The 23238-nt window shown below is 43.0% G+C and overlaps 1 protein-coding gene across 2 annotated transcripts in view; it reads right to left on the bottom strand.

The window, feature by feature from the left end:
* Positions 1–23238, bottom strand: part of LOC134449088 (cytohesin-4-like) — a 43532-nt gene that overhangs the window by 6495 nt on the left and 13799 nt on the right. For both annotated transcript variants that reach the window (XM_063198867.1, XM_063198876.1), the window contains exons 5-11: positions 20356–20474; positions 19638–19718; positions 18877–18989; positions 15446–15594; positions 13943–14054; positions 12311–12387; positions 10138–10209 (exon numbers count right to left, since the gene is read on the bottom strand). In XM_063198867.1, coding sequence (XP_063054937.1) covers positions 10138–10209; positions 12311–12387; positions 13943–14054; positions 15446–15594; positions 18877–18989; positions 19638–19718; positions 20356–20474 — 723 coding nt within the window. The remainder of the gene's footprint in view (positions 1–10137; positions 10210–12310; positions 12388–13942; positions 14055–15445; positions 15595–18876; positions 18990–19637; positions 19719–20355; positions 20475–23238) is intronic.

Below are 23238 nucleotides of genomic sequence, written 5' to 3'. Positions count from 1 at the left end.
GGCTCCACCTCCACCTGGGCTCCAGTACCCCAGTCATCCTCTAGGTGGGGTCAGACACACCTGTGGCCAAGTTCACTCTCTCACTCATTCACTCACTCACACAAACACACACTAATACAGAAGACCAAAAGGGGAAATGGTAAGAATAAACAAAAAGCTTGAATGAAGAGAAACAAAAAGCTTATTTTGACTCCTACATACCGGCCCCTAATTGTATTTGTAGAAGCAAAAACAATTACATAATTAAACAAAAAAGGAGCCATGTTACTCTAATTACTTTTAACTTTTACTTAAACCAATTTTCAATTCAATGTTTTCAATTCAAATAAACTGATTTACAGTATATTGACTTAACTTAAGTCTTCATGTCTTCATCAAGGAATCTTCGTCACCCTCCAGGAGCAAACACACTTTGGATACTGGCCTCTCCAGCACGCTTGTTTTTGTTTGCAGCTTCACAACTCTGACTTGTCCTCTGGCATCAGGTCTTGCTTCAATGACTCTTCCCAGTTGCCATGAACTTCTAGGAGCAGTATTGTCAGCCAGCAGGACGATGTCACCTGGGATGAAGTTTCTTCTTTGTCTTGACCATTTTTGTCTCTCTTGTAGAAGTGGGAGGTATTCAAGGACCCACCTCTTCCAGAACAGCTCTGCAACATACTGGACCTGTCTCCAGCGTTTCCTGTGGTACTGATCTGAGGTCAGAAAGACTCCAGGGGGCAGAATTGGGTTAGTTCGAAGCAGAAGGATATGATTGGGTGTTAAGGCTTCTAAATCTTGTGGGTCTTCAGATACCCTTGTAATGGGACGGCTGTTAAGTATTGCCTCCACCTCACAGAAAACAGTGTTTAGGCCTTCATCATCTAAAGTCTGTTGTTTTAAGATGGAATGCAAGATGTTTCTCACCATTCTGATGAGGCGTTCCCAGAACCCACCATGGTGTGAGGCCGTAGGAGGGTTAAAGCTCCACTGAACTCCATCTTTCATCAGCGTCTGGTGGATGCGTCTTTGGTCCAGGGTTTGAAGTGCTTTTCTCAACTCTTTTTCTGCACCTACAAGGTTGGTGCCGTTGTCAGATCTTATGTGTTGTGCATGACCTCTACGACACAGGAATCTCCTGATGGCGTTGATGATGCATGAGTCAGTGGTTAATGAGCAGGCCACCTCCAGATGGACTGCACGGCTTGTCATGCAGGTGAAGATGACCCCGTACCTCTTTGCTGTGCTGCGTCCTTTTCTGACCTCAAAGGGACCGAAGTAATCAAGGCCTACGTTGGAGAAGGGTGGTAAGTCTGTGGTGAGTCTTTCACCTGGTAGGTCTGCCATTTTTTGTTCGCCTGCTTTGCCCCTTTTTTCCTGCAAGACACACACTTAGAAATAATCTTTCTTGCTGCAGCATTGCCATGTATTATCCAATATTTCTTTTGTACCTGTGACAGCATATGGTTTCTTCCTCCGTGTCCAGTTTGAGCATGGATGTGGCGAAGGATCAAGGTGGACACATGGTGCTTTTTGGCCAGGATGGCAGGGTGTTTGCTTTCCTCTGGCATTGCTGTTCTTCTGAGGCGACCACCAACTCTGAGGACTCCTTCATCCAGCACCGGATCCAGTCTGTAGATTCTGCTTCCTCTGTTCACATTGGATTTCCCGTCTTGCAGCAGTCTGATTTCCTGCGGAAAGGTCTGTCTCTGTACATATGAAATTATTGCACTTTCTGCTTTTTTCAAATCATTCACAGTCACAGAGTCTTTCGTGTTGACCTTCACAGACATTGTACTCATTCTAGTCATCCTCCTAGTCATCCTCCTATTGTCTTCCTTTGAGCATTTCCTCTTCTGTACTTTGCATTTCAATGCATCCTTTACTTTCAAGATCCAGGCGACAGCTACTCTCAACTTCAGCCAGTCTGAAAAATGATGGAGTAGCTTATCAACTGGCCCTTCTTTGCAGGTAGGTATGACAACATTTGCGCTCACGGTCACAGATCTCACCTCTGGGTCACCTACACACAGTTTAACTCTGTCTACAGATTCATTTGGCCATTCCTCTGCTGGTAACCAGAGGAACTCTGGTCCCTTGATCCATCTTGGATTCCTCATGAATTTGTCAATGCTCACGCCTCTAGAGCAGTCATCGGCAGGGTTTCTCTTCGTGTCAATGTACCTCCACTGAGAGGTCTGTGTGGCCTCCCTAATCCTGGATGTCCTATTGGCCACATAAGTGTGGAAGCGAGTGTGGTCATTTGCGATGTACTTTAAGACAGATGTACTGTCAGACCAAAACACTGACTTATCTGTAGGTGATGACAATTCTTCTTGTATCATTTTGTCAACTTTGACAGACAAAGCAGCAGCGGCTAACTCGAGTCTTGGGATGGTCTGCCGCTTTAAGGGAGCTACTCTGGCCTTGGCTGTCAAGAATGCAACATGGACCTTTCCCTCTGTGTTTGTCATTCTCAGGTAGCTGACTGTCCCATAGCCTAGTTCACTGGCATCAGAGAAATGATGGATTTGACTGTGAACTAACTCACCAAAGTTGTGTGGCTTGAAACAGCGTGGGACTTCAAAGTCAGCAAGCTGTGAGAGGCTACTGGTCCATTTTGTCCACTGTGCAGCCTGGGTGTCGGGAATGAGCTCATCCCATCCAAAATTCTGTCGGCACAGTTCCTGTAACAACAGTTTAGCTGGCAAGGTAAGTGGAGACAGAAAGCCTAAGGGATCGTATATAGAGCTTACCATGGACAGGATGCCTCTTCTGGTGTGTGCACGCTCACTGATGGTGATGTTGAACTTGAAGGCATCGCTTTGCACACACCATTGAAGCCCTAAAGCTCGTTCCATGGGCAGTTGATCTTTGTTGAGATCCAATCCCTTTACCTCTTTGGCTCTGTCCTCTGGTGGAACAGCTGCAAGCACAGTTCGGCTGTTGCTGACCCACTTTGACAGGTGGAACCCTCCTTGGTGACATACTGCTGTCAGGTTTGACATTAGTTGCACTGCTTCTTGCTCTGTAGGGACAGACTTTAAGCAATCATCAACGTAAAAGTTCTCCATTATTGTGTTTGTTACCTCTGCAGGGAAGTTCTCGGTGTTGTTTTGGGCTGTCTTTCTGAGTGCAAAGTTGGCAATGCTCGGTGATGAAACAGCTCCAAACAAGTGCACCGTCATGCGGAATTCCACAGGAGCAACATCCACATTTCCTTCAGGCCACCATAAAAAGCGCAAGAAGTCAGTGTGTTCCTCTGTCACCTTGACTTGGTGAAACATGGCCTGTATGTCTGCCATCATTGCTATTGGCTCTTGTCTAAACCTTGTTAACACTCCAATCAGTGTGTTTGTCAAATTTGGGCCTTGGAGCAGTTCAGAGTTGAGGGATGTTCCCTGAAACACTGCACCACAATCAAAGACTACTCTGATTGTTTTCTTTTTGGGATGGTATACTCCGTGATGAGGGAGGAACCAAACTTTACCCTCTTTTCCTGTAACTTGTTCTTGAGGAACAACTTCAGCATAGCCCTTATCGATGACATCACTGAGGAACTGTGTGTACTCCCTTTGGTAGTTTGGGTCTCTTTTGAACTTTCTTTTCAGATTCAGGAGGCGCTGTTCTGCAACGACTCGGTTGTTGGGCATCATGATGCTGTCTGCTTTGAAAGGTAAGTTAATGCTGTAATGACCTTCTTTGACAGTGACAGATTCATTTGCAATGTTCAGGAACTTTTTATCATCAACTGACATTTCACTTTTTTCCTCATAGGCCTTTTCATCAAAATCAGTGTTGTACTGACTCACCAGTAGGTCTTGCAGGTCAACCAAGGAGATCCTATTTGCAGTCATTGTGGTGGTCTCTACTCCTGTGCTGCATTCTCCTCCCAATGGTCCGTTAATGACCCATCCTAAAATACATTTAAACACAAATGGGCCGTCTTCTTGTGAATTGATTACTTGCCAGGGTTCCATCACTTTTGCAGCATCCATCCCGATCAGAAGTTCGACATCGGCATCTATCTGCGGTAACTGGACTTCATTGAGGTAAGGCCATTTCCTTATATCCTCCTGTGTTGCAATGTTGTCCTTCGTTACTGGCATGGATCTTTGAGTGTACACTTCAGGCAGAGGAATGAATGTGCTGCCTTTCAACTCACTCACTTCGATTCCTAAAGCTAGCATACTCTTGATCCGCTTCTCTTGTGCCATTGTTCTCAGTAACACAGTTGTTGGTTTTGTGTCTACACCGAGTCTCTGTGCCAATCTCTCTGTGCAGAATGAGGTTGAACTGCCCGGATCCAGTAGAGCATAGGTTTGTATGATCTTGTTAGCTTTGGCAGACTTGACTTGAACTGGCAAGATTGAAAGTGCACACTTAGATTTTCCGGCCCCATTATATGCACACAGCTGTGATGCTGCATCTGTGACCTGCTGTGATTGCTCTGACTTTGGGGTCTGACCTTTGACTTGAAAGTTGATGTGTAACGCCCTGGGATGCCTTTGGTTGCAGATGGTACATGACAGACGTCCTTTGCAGTCTTTGCTCAAGTGTCCTTTACTTAAACATCCAAAGCAGAGTCCCTTTTCCTTTAAAAGGTTCAACTTCTCCCTGTGCGTTTTCTTCTCAAAGTCTGAACAGTGCTCTATGGTGTGAGCACCATCACAACAGATACATGCAGGCTTCCTATTGCTGTTACTGCTTGGAGCCACTGGGGTGCTTAGTGTCACTATGCGGGTTGCATATGAAGGTCTGGGTTTTTGTGACTTACTTGCATCGGGTCTCTTAGTCCTAGTCATGACTGAATCCTGTATGTCCCCAAATATGGGATTGGAGCATCTTTTAGCCTGCTTCTCGATGAACTGTACCAGATCTGCAAATGTGATTTTGCTTTTGCCCTCCAGCTTTTCTTCTGCCTTGGTGCGCCATGTGTCCCGCAACTTGTAGGGCAACTTCATCACGATGGCTTTCAAAGTAGATGCTGTGTTCAGTTCATCCATGTAGTTTAGCTTTGTCATGAGGTTACTGCAGCCTTTGAGATACAGTGCAAAATCATTTAATGCTTTGGGGTCTTCAGGCTTTATGCTCTGCCAGTTGAGGACTTTGTCGATGTGGGCAGTGGAAATGTTGTATTCGTTGCCAAATTGTTCCTGCAGTAAACGCTTGGCCCTGAGATAGCCTTGATCTGTATCCATGTGCTGGCAACTTCTTACTAAGTCCCTTGCTTGCCCCATTGTAAATTGCTCCAGGTAGAAAAGTCTGTCTCGTGCATCACTAGTCTTTTTCTCAATGTTGTGTTCAAAGGATGTCATGAATGATCTAAACTGTAAAATGTCTCCATCAAAGATGGTAACAGTTTTGGGAGGCAGTAAAGACATTTGTTGCTGTTTGAGAAGCATAGAGGAGATCTCATTTTGTCTATTCAGAATTGCAAGTAGATTGTTGGGGGGCATGACATCTTGAACATTGTCTTCTGAGGGGCTTTGCTGCACATCATCCTGTTCTGACGGTACAGGACCTGCAGTGTCTGACTGTGATCTCACAATAACGTCATCGGCCAACTGCCTATATTGTGTGCTGAGCTCAACTAGTTCTGACTGATCTTGAGGTTGTTCAAGTACAGGTTGTGGGAGCTCATACCTTCTTGGCGTTGCAGCATCTGTTTGTGCAGGTAGGGGCCTTGGTGCTGCAGTCACAGCATCTTGAGTTCCTTGGAGTGACCAGGTCCCTCTCTGGTCATTTTGAGAAGCTGTTTGTTGCTGTGGCTGAAGAGGCATGGGGAGATGTTGTGCTTGGTCCTTTGGTCGCACACTCCTTGTCTCTTGCACATTGGTGGTTTGTGGCCCAGTGATTGTCACTGGTGCATTTGTGATTTGCGGCCCTCTCCTGATCTCTGGCATACTGGTCCTCTGAGGTGCAACCTGCAGTGTGTCCATGTCAGCAATGTCTAAATTCCCTTCCTCAAAGTATTTGTTCATGCCATCAACTGGGGTAGATGATACTTGCTCCTCCACATTTAGTACTGCAAGTTTGGCATTGGTAGCAGACAACTCAGTTTCAAGGTCTAATGCTTCCCTCTGCCTTCTTATTTCATCTCTTTGTCGAAGTAAACACTCTTCTTTTTCTTCCAATGCATGTCTTTGTTTTAAAGCAGCAGCTTTGGCTAAAAGTGCAGCTTTCTGAGCTAGTGCTTCCTGACAAGCTGATTCTGCTCTTGAATATGCACTTCTTCTAGACCTCAAACTCATTACAGCAGAGATACTGTCTTTGTGGCCAATTTCATCATCATCATCATTTTCTTTCTGAGTTTCAACAGGACATGATCTAATCCACTCAACAACTTTAGTCTGGAATTCATTGATATTGATCATCTTTGGTTGATACCACTTTTCTGTGTCTGTAGTACATTCTTCCTTTGTCAGTAAAGTTTGGTATCCTTTGTGCAAGTCATTAAGTTCATCTAACATTTCTGTGATTTCTGAAAGTCTGCCTTTACTTTCTCCAAATTTCGTGGATCTGACAAATGTTCACTTATTTTGTTCATTTTTCGAGTTATTACACCACTTTTGTTCTTTCTAAGACGCTTTGCTTCATTCTTCTTTTCTAACTCAGACATTTCCTTCTTTTCTTGAGTTTCAACAGGTGCATGCCCTTCCATGTTGCTAACAGGTGTAGCATCTTCCATCTTGCTAATAGGTGTAGCATCCTCCATTTTGCTAACAAGCTCTTTGTCCATCTCAGCAAACTAAAAAGTCCTTTTTTCTTCAAAAATATAACTAAATATTCATCTCAATGAATTGATATAAAACTGCTGAGTGAGTAGGTTAAAGTCTTTTTCTTCAAAACATACAGATTGCAGTAGATTTAATGTTCGCCCTCGGCCTTCAGGTAGGTTATCCACTCACATGTGCTTCCTTTGTTCCAGGTAAGTTGAAGTTCCTCTTTTCTCCAGGTAAGTTGAAGTTCCTTTGTTCCAGGTAAGTGGATGTTCCTTTGTTCTAGCTCACTTGTTCTTCCTTTTTTCCAGGTATCCTGAAATGTCCTTTTTCCAGGTAAATCCACAAGGAGCAGTCCTTTGACTTAATTGTAGTAGCTTTTTCTAATTTTCCTTTTGTTTCCTTTTAACTACTACTGGTGACTGAGTTGGATTTTGTCTTGACGCGTGCAGGTGAATGATGAGGAGAGATTGATGTTCCAGTTTGTCCATTTAATGCAGATAATGATGATTGTTTACAAATAACTTAAAACTTGTTGAAAAATAAAGACAAAAAACTGAGAGTTCCTATATGCTATATGAATCAGTCCAGCCCACACGGTCAAAGGACTGTGTGCCCTCTCAGCCACACTGGATGCCGTGACCTTTGCCCCTTAAGGCCTTCTCCTTGGGCTCCACCTCCACCTGGGCTCCAGTACCCCAGTCATCCTCTAGGTGGGGTCAGACACACCTGTGGCCAAGTTCACTCTCTCACTCATTCACTCACTCACACAAACACACACTAATACAGAAGACCAAAAAGGGAAATGGTAAGAATAAACAAAAGCTCATTTTGGCTCCTACACCTAAGGTGCTGTTTCCACGTAGCTGGATATTTTTTTGTGGATATTTATTTCTCCTGGTTGCATTGGTTTTGCATTGGTTTTGGCCTTCCGTTTCCACGTAGCAGATATTTAAAATCCAGGTATAAAAAGCAGGAGAAAAAAATATCCTGTTTAGGGGTCTGAAACGCATTTGTTACAATGGAGGATTTATTAGATATGTCCCAGCATCTCTATAAGAGGGTCTGTCCGTCCGCTGTCCGTCCGTCCGTCCGTCCGTCCGTCTGAAACGCATTCCTTGTCTGAAACGCTGTCTTGTCTGAAACGCTGTCTGAAACGCTGTCTGAAACGCATTCCTTCAATTGTTCCTTCCTGTGTCCACAAGGCGGAGGCAGAGAGGCATTTTGGCCTGGAGCGAATGCGTGTCAAAACGTATACGATATGTTACCAAACCGGCAAGGCTAAGCTGATTGCATTGTGAGACAACTGAGGGGTGCATTCAATTTTCGGCATTGTTTTGCGTTTGGACAGTGGTAGGCAACTTCGTTCCTTCTCCACAGCACACCAACACCACTGTGAGTGTCACTTAATGTTCACGGTCTTGTGATAGGCCTACACTTCGGCTGATAGTGTCGCGTTGTGCAGCTATTTTGGTTCATCAGAATGGAAATGAACGATTTAGAAGTCGCCAGGCAATATTTCACACAGATGTTTGTGCTCAGATAGAGGGGCGTTTGCATAGCATAACGCTCCACGACATGGAACCGTAATAAGTTGACAGGCGACCAGCAGCGCTACAGCTCTTCCTCTAAACGTGAGTTTGCAAACATTCTGCCACTACGTTTCAGTGAGTAGTCAGTGTTCTCGAACTAGTAGACAGATGGGCCATTTGCATTTCACATACGCTGTGTTACTGATGTTCTCGGGCATATTGCAAGGGAGAGTCGTTTTCTGCTGGCGGGCGCGTGGACCCCACAGGTGCTTTCCCTTGCGCTCAGAGAGAGCATGGGACAGAACGCGTCTTTTGCTTCGTAATTGGTTTGCAGTCGTATGAATTTGGTAAACTCTGCCACTGAAGCTCACTGCTTTGTGCCTTGACGGTAAAAAGCTGGCATTGAAAATTAAGCGCACAATGCATCCAAAGGGTGAACCCATAGCGCATGATTCACCCAAACGGTTTTATTTATTTATTAGGCTATTTGGCGATGTTTATTTTCTTTCCCACATGCACATGACGCTGAAATGGCGTGATAGCCTACTAAAGGTTGATAAATAACCTAGTACTAATAATATCTGGTAATTTGTAATGTAGCCACTTGATCTATGTGAAATTTGAAATTAGATGCTTCTTTTCCAAATCCAAGCATGATGACCTTATTATAGTCTAAACTGCAAAATATAAAGCTTTGTCTCGTCATTTCACTGCCTGCCACATTATTTGGAGTTTCCATGGGCACTAGGCTATGACCAATAAACAAAAAGCACATCCTCAGAGGGGGGTGGGCGTTGACAGGTTAGGAGGAGGCCAGCGGGGCGTTTTGGGGGGAAAAAAGGTTGGAACTGGCATAGAGGGACGCATCTGTTGTCCGCCTGTCGGCCTTGTTTTTATCCACATGTTGCGTTTACACCTAAACAGGAGAAAAAAATACCCTGCTAAAAAATATCCTGCTACGTGGAAACAGCACCTAAGACAAAGTTATGATATTTTGTGACTGAAGGTTCTCTGTAATATTGTGTGATGTCATAATGCTGTGGTAGAGGCTTTTTCAGTGAAGAGCTTTCCACAAGGGCTGTAACGATATTGTATCGAACCGAGAAATCGTGATACACAGAGTCACGATACTGTATCGTGATACAAGGAGGCAGTATCATGATACGCCCTTTCGAAGTTTTATTACCCATTACTCCAAAAAACAAGCTTATGATTTGATGTGATAGTGTTTCCAAACTTCAGTGGAGATACATTTCAGAAATCGTGGGGTGTATCGTTACAGCCCTACTTTCCACAAAACGGAACGCAGTAGAGGGTTGTGGACTACAATTTATGCAAATTATGATTTTAAAAAAAAAAAAAAAAAAAAAGAACCAAAACCAGACAAGTGTTTCTGTAATATTCTGATGCATTACAGAACAAGGACAAATACCCTGTTTAACCTCTATATTATACCACCTTTATTTTCTTTGTGTTACCAAAATGGCAACAACCATGTCTGTTACTCAGAACTCTTGACAATGCCATAGCAATGTTATCATGATGCACTTAAGGTTTTTTTCAGCAAATACAGAATCGGTACTAAAGGGCCGTTTATACATACCCGGGTATTTTTTACAAACGTTGACCTTTAACTTCGTTTGTAACGAATCTTCCTAAAAATTCAGGTTAGCTTCTGTATGTAAACAGAAGATAATGAATGGCATTCTCCTTTCCACGTACAGGCTTACCGTATTCATGCTTTTTTATGATATTTATTTGGCAGCACATTTATGCGGATTTGCCAACGGTGTGAACAAAGGTATTTTGGAAAAGAAAGGGAAGAAAATGCTCATTTATCAAACTACCCAGGTATGTATAAAAGGCGCCTAAGCGTCTAAGAGAAGGGTGCTGGGGAGGCTTACTGGCTTGCGTGGACTGGACACTTCTCTCACACAAAGGTTCTCTAGAGGAATGATGCCCCTGGGTTCTTTGTCCTGCAGAAAGACAGAAGAGAGCATCAGAACTGTTATCCAACACACACACTCAAACACACGCAGGCATGCGTACGTACCTAAGCACGTATGCATGCACGCACATGCACAATATTAGCTTTACTCTAGAATGAGGGTAAAATGCGTTCAGAAAAAAAATCAAAACACACAATCCTGCTTTCAAGTACAAAACAAAGAACAGCAGTCAGAGATAGCAACCTGGACCTCTCGCCACTTTTCAGCGTTTGCCTAAGAGTGTATGTATCACTCACACACACACACACACACATGCACACGCGCACACACACACACACACACACACACACACACACACACACACACACACACACACACACACAAACACACACACACACACACACACACCACGAGCGACCAAACAGACAGAGAGATAAAAGAAAGGATTGTTTCGATACCTGTCCCCCTGCATGATAAATAATTGACGAGACATTCTAGCCATGTTTGTGCAAATGTGTGTATAGTGAAAAGCAGTTTGAAGTGCTAGTTCTGTCTTCCAAACAGATCAAATTAACACACTTTTAACATTTCTTTAAGTCAATATATCCCAATGTTCAACCAGCTACAGAAGAAAAAATCGTCAGAATGTTTATGCAGGCCTAATGTGTCCGATTTCGGTATTTTAGGGATACATCTATAAGCACTATTGCATACAATGTTAATGCCTGCATAAGTACTTTGTAAGTCATGTACTAAGCAAATGCTAAGGCCTACTAGGTCCTTACTAAGGTTCAGTTGGTAATAAATCCCTTATTTTGCATGAACAAGACATTTGCGAATACATGCCTAACAAATGTTTGATTTTGCTTTGTACATGCCTCACAAGTTACTTATACAGGAACATTGTATGTATTAGTGCTAATAGATGTATCCCTACTGTAAAATAAAGTGTTACCCCGATTTCATATGGATGTGTGATCTGCACTTGTCATCCGTTGTGCAACGTTTTGCATCATGGAGATCTCTGTGCTTGTGCAGGCCTATTTGTCGTCATGGTGAGTGTATTTGTGTAAATAAATAACATGGCTGTCATTTGTTTTTCTATGTTTCCTTGTTGTGTATCTGTATGCAAATTTCCCCCGTCTATCACATCACTGTGTATTTAAATAAAAACTTAATAAAAAACTCGAAATAAGTAAAAATACATTACAACACAAGACCATACAGAAAAGTAAAATTTAATATCGAAGCCATTATCATAATTTCATGCATTTAAGCCATAATGTACCCCTCTACTACCAATGGTAAATCAATGAATTTTAATACAGAGTGTCTACATATTTAGTGCTAAAAAATGGGTAACGTGAATTAGCTACACGATTACAATCCACATCTAATTCACACAAACTGTAAATTGTTTTGTACCGCTTTTTATCACATTGTACTGTATATCATCTTTGTTATCGTTAAGTTCATCACTACGTGGTGTTTCGAGCAGGATATCAGTGATGCTGTTTGTAGGAGTCAGGGGAGGGCAAGGTTCAAGAGAAACTGGTTCATATATGAGGCCCCTGCTCTGACACTAATCACAAATAGCTCAGCATGGTCATGTTTCCGCCATCTTTCATTTGCAACTTTCTGACAGACAGACTATCTCACCACGACGTGTGTGTGTGTGTGTGTGTGTGTGTGTGTGTGTGTGTGTGTGTGTGTGTGTGTGTGTGTGTGTGTGTGTGTGTGTGTGTGTGTGTGTGTGTGTGTGTGTGTGTGTGTGTGTGTGTGTGTGTGTGTGACTGTGTGTCTGTGTGTGTGTGCGCGCGCGTTTATGTGTCAGGAGGGCATTTAAAGAAAAACAGGAAGTAACAAATATTTGCCTGAGAGAAAGAGAGAGAGAGAGAGAGAGAGAGAGAGAGAGGGAGAGAGAGTGAGAGGACAGAGAGATAGAGGACACAGAGGGAGAGAGATGCAGAGATGCCCAGATACAGACAATTTAACAAGGCCATCAGACTCGAATCGCGTGCAAACGTTCCAGAGAGCAAGCTCGTCTTCCGATGGCTCAACCAACATACAGCGCTCTGGTCTTGTATAGAATCGCGTGCACGTGACTGAGAAAAAGGGAAATACTCACTGTGGTATACTCAAAATAATAGAGGCAGTTGTCAGTCAGGATGAACCATCTCCTCTTCCAAGTCTTCACTCTGCCCCCTGAGCAACACCAAGAGGACAGAATTGTTTATGATCAGGAGACCAAAAACAAACACATTCTTTAAAGGAACAGTGTGCAGGAAATGGTCAAAAAAAAAGGTACTGCAACTATGCTGCTCAGGGCCGGATTAATGCACAGGCTCGAGATGGCTGCAGCCTAGGGGCCCCCACCTGCCAGGGGGCCCCTGATTGGCCAACAGTGAAAAAATACAGAATTGTGACAGGATGCAATATTGGAAAAAAAGCATTTGTCATGAGTACAGTTGGTAGACATGTTATCCTGAATTCATCACTTGAAATTTGTCAGAAAATTTGCCTTCAAGGGAGCCCACAGCAACCTGTAGCCTAAGGGCCCCAGGCAATCTTAATCCGGCCCTGATGCTGCTGTTTCATGTTTTCATGAAAGTTTACTAAGTAATAAACTAATATTTTGCAGCTAAAAATGGCTATTTATGGAAATTCAAAATGGCGGACCATGGAGATGATGAAAAGTGCAATTTTTCCAGTCATATTGAATACTTAGAATTTGATGGTGGTGTTAAGTATTCATGAAAAAGGTAACTAAATGGGTAGCATGAATTCTGGAAATAAACAACTAAAAATCTTACACAGTGAGCCTTTAACCCATTTAAGCTTAAGGCACCTGCAAAAATGCCTGTTGAATTCCGAAGCCCTTTTTGGGAAAAAGGTGTCCTCATCCTATAAAAACCTAAATATCTCAGCCTCCGAAGAACAAAAAACGCATGAAATAAGTTGCGTTTTGCATTAGAATGTGTTCGCTGAGTTCTAAAATACCCACATTTTAAATAAAATACTCAACTCTCATGAGCCTGAACGCAGTGCCTATGTCGCTCCAAGCGCCTAGGTCAATGAAGCGTATGCAGCATCAGGCTTAAATGGGTTGAGAGACAATTGATGAATATTGCCAATGACTGTATGTACTGTAGCCTTGTATCATAACACCATTGCTATGACATTACCATGAGTCTTGGCATGACCATCACTAGGGTTGTGGTTGTGCTTTGTCACACCAAAAAGCCTGTCTATTTGGTGACGTGATCAGAGCTGACGTGTGGTACTCTGTAGACTTGGCTTCGCAGGCCCCTCTAGTCCTCTTCCCTATTAGGCTTATGTTCTGGACATCCAATTCATTACATTGCATTACATTACACTTAGCTGACGCTTTTATCCAAAGTGATTTGCAGTTATTCACATGAGATATGAGGGTGTCAAGTTCCAATCCCACCCTTACCTCTCCCTACACCTCCATCCATGGCTTAAGTGCCCTTGAGCAAGGTACCATACCCCCACATTGCTCCAGGGACTGTAGTCTGTCACAGCGTGCCTGTGTGAGTGCGTGCGTGCATGCACTTGCGTGACTGTGTGTGTGCATGCGTGCATGCGTGAGTGTCTGTGTGTGTGTGTGTGTGTGTGTGTGTGTGTGTGTGTGTGTGTGTGTGTGTGTGTGTGTGTGTGTGTGTGTGTGTGTGTGTGTGTGTGTGTGTGTGTGTGTGTGTGTGTGTGTGTATGTTACAGGACATGGGCTCCACCTTACCTAGTTTCAGAAGCCAGCCCTCTCTGTCGGGGTTGAAGAAGGTGTGTGTGAGGTCATTCCCATCATCCTCTGGGATCTTGAAGGGCTCGTTCCGTATGCTCTCATACAGTTTCTGTTATTGGTTGAGAGCAAGGGGCAAACTATTATAATAAGTAAAATAATGTGACATGATGTACGCTAACTTCGTGTTAGCTAATTACCTCTAGCATCTTTCTAATTCTGGTGCAATTGCTGTGTTTGAAAACAAGGTCAACAGAGCTGTACATTGTATGCAAACCCTCCAAAACACAAATCGGTCACCCAGGAATGGACAGAATAATGGGCATATGTAAATCATAACTACAACATTAAACAATGCAACATTACAGAATGCCTTTACTAACAGAATTCAGCTTTCCCATTGCCATTCTTGTAACAAACGTATAACAGGAGATGTCTCATACAAGGTACAATCACCTATTGTGGTATTATTGTGGCATTACATGCACTCTCTTTGTGACTTCTGTGTGCTTAAGTGTAAGGATGTCTGTGTCTTCTCAGTGCAATAGGGTTCAGAGACGGAAGTCAAATCATTTAGAATGTTCTAGATATCGGAGCCCTGCAGCCAACCAAATTACACACATACTCCCTCTAGAGTCCTGGAGCAATTGTACATGGCTTTGACCTTTTGCGCTTTTATCCGCATCCTTTTTTCACTCATGGGACTATGTAAGAACCCCCCTTATAAATGAGGATCTTAATGAGAATGTGGAGGAATTTGTTGAATTGAACAAAAGGTCAATCCAGATTAAAATCAATGAGACCATGAGAAAATGGAGGTCACTATCCAAAAAAATGCAGACACTGGGAAAAAGTAATTTTAGAAGAATTAACTTTTTTTGCTATCAAGGAAAGTACTGACGTCGTAGTAAATGGAAAATTGTGATTTTGTGTCTATGTCCTCTTTTTCCACTATGTGAGGAGAACCAAACTATTATGAATTGCACAGAATATCCACCAACTGAGATCTACAGTAATCAGTGTCACTGTTTGGTTTTTAATAGCGTTTCATTTCAGCTCCGACAACCCTTGGTTATCCGTACTCCATCACCCAAAGTCCGTAATTTCCCTCAGGATCAATTAAGTATCTGTACCCAAATGAACTATTGACTTGACTTTACATTCCCCTCCTGTGCAACACATCTAAACCATAATGTTAACTTGCCCCTGATTGGTTGTCTGTGAGTTTGGGGAACAACACATTGCTTGTGATAGGCTGTCTTTACCCTTACAAAAATCGACCATGGTTTTACTGTAGTAGCCATGGTTTTACCATGGTATGTCATGGTTACTCTAAGAACTCTGAACCAACCATAGTATTACTATTGCTTATACTATTGCTTTGTAACTACTAACGCTACTTTACATTTCTGCAACACAGCTAAAGCATAACGTTGCCCCTGATTGGTTGTCTGTGAGTTTGGGGAACAGCACATTGCTTGTGATTGGCCGTCTCCCTCGTACCGTGAGCAGCTCATTGGGCAGATCCTCTCCGTTGTTGATGCCGCGGTTCATGGAGATGAAGCGCTCCAGCGTGGTCTTGTCCTTCACATTAGGGTTATGCAGACTGGTGTTGAGCATGATGATGGCAAACGACAATATGTAGCATGTGTCTATCAACAGATGAGAGACAGTGAAAGAGAGAGAGAGAGAGAGTTGGACACAGAGAGACAGAAAGAAAGAGAAGAGAGAGAGACAGTGAAAGAGAGAAAGATAGAGATAGACATAGAGACAGAGGGAAACAGAGGAGAGCGAGAAAGAGAGAGAGGGAGAGAGAGACAGAGACAGAGACAGACAGAGAAACAAGTCAACATGAGCTATTTTTAGATTCTGAGTCATGCAAGGTTATACGGGAAATGAAGGAAGTCATTGCTGTCTTGCACTTCTTTTGGTCCAGAGCATAGTTGTAAACAAAACATAAAGTGCACAACACAACATGTCTATCAACAAGATGACATAAACCAGCTTCCTGGCCTGAGGCTGTATGGAGTGGCGATCTGACATGCAGACAGCAGTGACAGGATGGGTAGTGAGAGACATCGGAATGCAAAAGTGTTTCAAAATATTATATGTTTATTTTCTCTATCCATGTTTTTCTGGAAAAAGGGTTAAGTGTCGCGTGGAAAGGACAACAAATATGCATGACAGCAGGGACGTGCACAGGAATCTCAAAGGGCAGTTGCTCTAAACTGAAGAAAGGGCAAGCCCCCCCCCCCCCCAAAAAAAAAAAAAACCCATCAACAATGAGCGGCCTTCAGAATTTTTTATTATTTTATTGTATAGTATCTTGAATGCGTACCATATGATATAACATGCTAGTTTTTAAACATGTAGGCCTACCTATTAATCATATCAGACAAGATCAGCCTTATGCCCACCTGCCCTAAAAGTCTCCTGATCCACATTTCCTCATGTGTGGTATGTGGCTGCCCCTAAATTAAATGAAATTATGAGAAAAAGCCTTGATAGTTTTTAAACCTGTATCAGTCACAGAGATGATCAGTCTTATGCCTACCTGCCCTATGTGCAGAGGTCTGTGGCTCTGAGTCATCCTCATCTTAAATGAAATGAAATGATGAGTAAATTAATAGGCTAAATATGAGGATGCTTAATCAATTAACCCACTGTCATCTTTATAATCCTTGTAGCAGCCAAAGTAGACTTTAAGTTATAATAAATGGAAATAGTTTAAAAATGGTTAAAAAGATCATTTAATTTGAATTTGAAATTTCATTAATAGGCATATTCCATGATTAAAATGATGAATATTATATAGGAAAGCTAAAACAATAAGAATTCACAAGTTTAGGTAATTTGTTGGGTCTTTTGTAGCCTATATTAAAAATGTGTACTGTCGCTTTAAGAATTGACGAGCCGGCTTTCATTTCAGATCGCAAAGAACCGTGGCGTGGGAGCGACCAGTTCTTATCTGTTGCTCTGAAGCTCCGAGCTTCTCGCAGACTTTATAACCTTTTATTTTCATTACAGATATTTTAGTTAGTTCATGCACATTTTGTAGGCCTATGTCTTGAGAAGAACAGTAAACGTCAGTTATCATGTGGAGTGGATTTATTTCAATTACATGGACATTTACAGTGGAAACAGTATCTTTGGGTCGGAGAATATATCAGCGTAAGAAAAAGCACTTTCCTAGCGGTCTCACCAAGATCAAACCTCTACAATCCTGAAAAAGATTCTCTGCCTCACCTGCACCTGTTCATTTTTTTCGCAGCCAACTACGTAGAGATGTGCTTCCTTTAGTAGCCTACCCCCTTAAGTTATCTCTTGCTTGATAAAACGACATGTCATCTGCATGTTTCTTAGTTGGGTTAGCCTTCCACAAAACAACCTGAGCCATGTAAAACGTTGACAATGACTGCAATCTAGCTGGCTGTCGTTTTTCCCCAATATCTGAACGTGGCACACCGGCTGTCAGATTATGGATCACTAAACGTCCTAAACTCGAGATCGGCTTTAAGAGGCATTAATTGTGATCATGTAGTGTAATACTGTGTAGTCTGCTATGTTTCCAGCTCACCTCAGGCCGCCAGGGCAGTCGCTCTACTCCCACGACATCTTCGACATATTTTGCGTCTCTGCCCTGGTCGCATGTTTGCTTGCTCCCCCCTCCCTCCCATGTAGAGCTGCGCGTGCCCACCGCAACGCGCATGCTGTCCCTCCCTTTGCCTATCTCTCGAGGTGCAGGTGAATCTGAATTTGAAAACTAAATTTAGGAAGCTTCAATCAAAAATACGAATTGCAAAGCAAATCAGTTGAAACATGAAATCTTAGCCTATTTTTCTGAGGCATATCTACAGCTGGCTGTCGGGTTTTTTTGCTACCTAAACGTGGCGCTGGCTGGCTGTCAGATGTATGATAACTAAAAGTTCTAAACTCAACATTGTAATAGAGAGGTTGATTGTGAGCATATTTTGTACCCTAATATGTAGACTGTGTGTAGGGCTCTAGCCGACACCCAGGCATCAAAATCTTTCGTGTCTCTAGGCGCTCAAGCGCCTGTCGCGTGCCTTCTCCCTCCCCACCGGAGTTGTTGCGTAGGCCTACCTCACATCGCTCGTGCCCATTCTCGACGGGTCTGATGAATTTGTATGACTGACTTAAGTCTTTATTGTACAAAACTTCAATCAAAATTATGAATTATAAAGAAATCAAATGATATTGAAATATGAAATTATAATAGCCAAATTATTTTCCCCTCCCTTGGAAGGGCAATATCAGCCAATGTGGGCAAAAGGGCCGTTGCTCGGGCACCGTGGGCAACTATGCTGTGCACGTGCCTGCGAGACAGTACATGCTACAGCAGTAACGGGATAACTTTCACTATGTATAAGGCCAATGAAAACAAGGCTGCCAAGGGGATTTGAGGGGGGTCCTCTCAAGTGAATTTGTCCCAGGTCCCATCAGCGGCCCAGAATGGAACCATAACTCAATGACATTCAACCCAAGCCTAGCCTTGCTACCTGTACAATCATTTTTACATTTCCCTCTATGTAATGTCTGGGTCAGATCATCTGAGAGGAGATTATTCTTGTTGTCTGACAACCGACTAATCAGAGAACTGACACACATTTCACATTCCATCAGAGTTCACCCTTCCCACTAGTAATCTTTTCTTAATGTATCTGTTCCAGACCTTCTGTACGAAAATTTGTGAGGGAAGGGGGGCAAATGATGCATTGCATATGAGTAGGTTACCTGTGATGATTAAACGTTAGCGGTTGGGTACAAACTAACACACATTTCACACTCCAACAGAGTTCACCCTTCCCAGTAGTAATCTTTTCTTTATTTAGCTGTTCCATGCCTTCCGTGCAAACAATTGTACAACTGGGGTATGGCAAGACCAGCCTATTACTTTAAGCAGCAGCACTTACCAGTGGACTGGAAGACTCCTGGGTTGCAGTCACAGTAGCGCGTGGCGAAGGCCTCCATCATGCGGTCTATCTTCTGAGCTTCACCAGGAAGGCGGAAACTCCAAAGGAACTGCCTATGTTTGGGAGGCAATGTTTATAACTCACATACATATTCATATTGTGGTTTGGTTCAGTGTTCATGTAATGTGACATCCCTGAAGATGTCGATGGTCGAAATGTTGCTTGTTATAATAAACCCCATTCAGTTGGGAGAGTTTCAGTGTGCAGATGTCTATTCATGGGGCAGCCGTGGCATACTGGTTAGGGAGGTGGACTTCAGATCAGAAGGTTGCAAGTTTAAATCCCCCCTGACCTGTCCCTACATCTCCATCCAAGGCTGAAGTGCCCTTGAGCAAGGAACCTAACCACACATTGCTCCAGGGACTGTAAACAATACCCTCTATAACAACTGTAGTAAGTCGCTTTGGATAAAAGTGTCAGCGAAGTGTAATGCATGTGACAGCGTGTTACATCACATTACACTTAGCTGGCACTTTCATCCAAAGCCACTTACTGATATTACAGAGTTACAGTCCCTGGAGCAATGGGTAGGTGCCTTGCTCAATGGCACTGCAGACATGGAGGGAGAAAGGGATTGGTAAGGGTGGGCAACGAACCTGCAACCCTGTGCTTTACAGTCCAACTCCCTAACCATTACACCGCATCTGTCCCATTAGATTGTATTAGATTAGCTTACTTTGCATGAGTGATTGGATGCTTACCTCAGGGCCTGCACAAGGTTGAGGTCTGAAAACTCATGGAGTTCAACGAAGGCCTTCAGGATCTGCAAGTGTAGATCTTCCCTGTGGAGAGGAACAATGTGTTTGGTTTACTACCATCACCTGAAGTCATGAGGCAGCAGAATGAGCATAAGGTTGCCAAATGTGTATATAATTATCCGTAAAAGACGAACAAAGGATCACAAATGTGTGGTGCTAACACAGCACTTGATGAGAAGTAGCAAGTACACTGTTCATTTTGTCGTGTTAATTCAACACCTAACTTATATTCAACAACTATAAGAATGTTAAATGCTACTTGTGTGTGAGTGTGTGAATTCACACTGTTCCTTTTTTCTACTCATTCATTGTTTTTTTATTCAAATCTAAAGATTTCAATCTACCCCTTTTGACATGTTGTCTTCAGTTGAGTTTACTTTAACTTTTGCATAGATAACGGTGATGTTTCCATCGCCCTATCTAGATGTTCCATGTCTTCCATGGCTTATCACTTCACATTACTTTTCAAGAAAACCTTCAATGTCATGACACTTGGTGAAGGGTCACCGCTCATCTGTTTAGAAGCTGCAAGATTCAGTGGAATTTCTAGTAGCCTACTACATAAAAAGACGATAATCCAAAATCTGAAGTGTGCTGTCAAGGACTGTCTCGTTGTTACATTGAAATGGCATGACATTCGGCAGCTTTAGCGTGTGCCTACCGTTCCCCCAGGTAGTCTCCGATGGCCGTTTTATTGAGCCCGTCTTCCTTGTACAGAAACTCCGCCACACCTTGAGGCGTCAGCTCCAGAAGTTTATTCTCCACGAGGTAGCGAACACCCTAAAACACATGATGGCACAAGAGCACATTATCTCAATTAGGCATGTGACTAGAAGTGTTTGGCTACCCCTTTACACAGTCATAGTTGTATGAAGAGGCTAATTATGGTGAAATGTCAGCACATGAAAATGTTTGGGTGAAGTGGGCTTGATCACAAGGACTGCGCGGGCCTACCAGGCCCAGGCCTGGGGTCCCAAGCCTCGATGCTACAAAAAAACACTTCATTATTGGTGTACACTGTACTTGTATTCTCGCTTTATGTTATAATTGCTCTTTAAACTAACCTGGTTCTCACGCAGATGGTTGGTTGTTGCCAACCACGAAGTTGGGCGCAAATGCACGAGGGTCTGCGTGAGAACCAGGCTATCCTTTAACTACCTTATTTTCACATTTTCTCAGGGGAAAACCCCCAACTCACCTAACCTCAAGACAGGAGCCGAGTTATAAGAAGCGAGCAGGGCATTTGCCTCTAGGCCCAGGGCATTGGTCGTGGGGCCCCATAATGACCTTAGATGGGGGGCTACATCAGTACTTTGCCCTGGGGCCCTGTGTGCAATTGCTCTGCCACTGCCTTAGGACTTGAAATATGGAAACGATAAAAGCTACCCTAAATCATCCAGTGGCAGGTTAAGTGCCGTTATCCTGATAAAGCACACTTCACTACAGCAGACTTCATTTTATATAGAGGAATTGGTTTTGCTGGTTGCATTGCTTTTCACTGCTGAGAAGTGTTGTGTCATCTGTCAGTCTAATGTCATCTCAGTAAGCCTGACGTAAGGCTTGCATGCACATGTCATGACAATCAGCCTTTTACACAGTTCAGGCACCGTCACATCAGGCAAGTATACAGAGCATACATCCATACCAGCTTTGAATGAATTGAGATGCTCAGTGTTAGGTGTCTGACATCACATGAAAAGAGACCGTTCAAATGCAGCCCATAGTTTACGTCACCATTCATTCATGCGTCTCGGTTCGCTGATTGGATAGGTACAGTAAGATGTGAAAAAGTGAAACCAAAGCCAGACCTTCTATACAAGGACAAGGGGCTAGTTTACCGGGCTAAATGGCATTGCCATTTAGTTATGAGCTAACTATCTCACCAAGCCTTTCACTAATGCGATAAAGAAAAAAAAAAGAGGATGTGTACCCAGGCAACTACCCCTTGTGGCGCTGGTGTGGGTAAAAGTAGAAGTGGTTCATGGCATGACATCATGTTACATATTTTATTACTTTTTCTCCTACAGTCCTGAGCAACATCTGTGAGGCAGGCAGCTACTTCCTAAGAACGATGCTCACCCCAATGCTAATTTGGGATGAGCTTTTTCCCTTCTGATTAATTTCTGTTCCTCATTCTCAAACATGGACGTGGCCCCCAAGGAAGACGGATGTTGCGACACGATCGCTGTGCTGTGTATGAGGACGTGTGTGTAAGCCTTATCTCAATATTAGAGGTGCGTGTCCATTGACTTACAGCAAAGGTTTCCACAAAAAAAGTCCCTTGTGACTGACACCCATGCACAAAAGTAGTTAACACGCACGTAAACTAAGAAGCGAACAACCATTTCTAGTTAAAAAAATTCATTTCATTTTTTAGGAATCGTCAATAGGAAATTAAATCAGCCCCACCCCCCCACCCCTTGAAGAGGCATGTTGACATTAACTGGCACTGGAAATCTGTTGCCCCTTTCCCACCAAGACAGTCTGATTGGAGACAAAGCAAGATGTTTTTTTAAGAGACACACTGAGTAGGCAGCTGAAGCACTTAATAGGAATTTTGCATGCTTTGACCACTCTTTGGATATGCCCCCGTCGAGGGCCTATCAACTCTTTCGATATGCCCCCGTCGAGGGCATTACCACTCTGTATGTAACACTTGACCACATCATGCCAACATTGAAATTACATCACAGAGAGTATTAAACAATAGAGTAGTCTCTTAGTGCAGATGGGGTCGGCAATAGGCCTATTCACTATTTGCTGAAAATACCGGTACTCAACTACATCATATTAACATTGCTATGACATTACCAACATTGACATTAAAGGGACACTGTGCTGGAAATGGTCAAAAAAGGTACTGCAACTATGCTGCTCATTGAAAGTGGACTGCCTACAGCCAAATTTGATCTTTACATGAAAGTTTACCATAAGTAATAAACAAATATTTTCTAGTATGGTCCAAGTACAGCCATTTTTGCAGCTAAAAATGGCTATTTTTGGAAATTCAAAATGGCGGACCATAGAGAAGATCCCCCTTTTCATGTATGAAAAGTGCAATTTTTCCAGTCATAATGAATACTTAGAATTTGATGGTGGTGGTAAGTATTCATGAAAAAGGTAACATTAGTGAATGGGCAGCATGAATTCTGGAAATTAAAATCTCACACAGTGTCCCTTTAAGTAACAGATTAAGACATAGCCATTACAATTCTGGTGACAGTAACGTTATAACATAGGTCCTGCGCAAAGGGAGTCAAGACTTGGTTATTACAATTTTGGTGACAATAAGGTCATAATTGAGGATCGGTGCAAAGGGGTTAAAGACCACATCGAGAAGACAGCTGAAGGACTCTGAAAGTCTTAGCAGAAAATTCTCCAGAGGTTCCACTGCCTACAATCACCACCACCACTGGAACACCGGTTTGCTAATGTCCAGTGCCCCGCATTTACAAAGTTATAGCCAAACTCATTGCGTATAATGAGTTGTCTATTTACCAATAGAGACAGAGCAGAGGCAAGCTGACTTGGTGTTGTTGTTGCT

Source organism: Engraulis encrasicolus, chromosome 1 (genome assembly GCF_034702125.1).
Source record: "Engraulis encrasicolus isolate BLACKSEA-1 chromosome 1, IST_EnEncr_1.0, whole genome shotgun sequence".
Taxonomy (NCBI): Eukaryota; Metazoa; Chordata; class Actinopteri; order Clupeiformes; family Engraulidae; genus Engraulis; species Engraulis encrasicolus.
The sequence above is the reverse complement of the archived record's forward strand: the minus strand, read 5'-3'. Positions and strand labels throughout refer to the sequence as shown.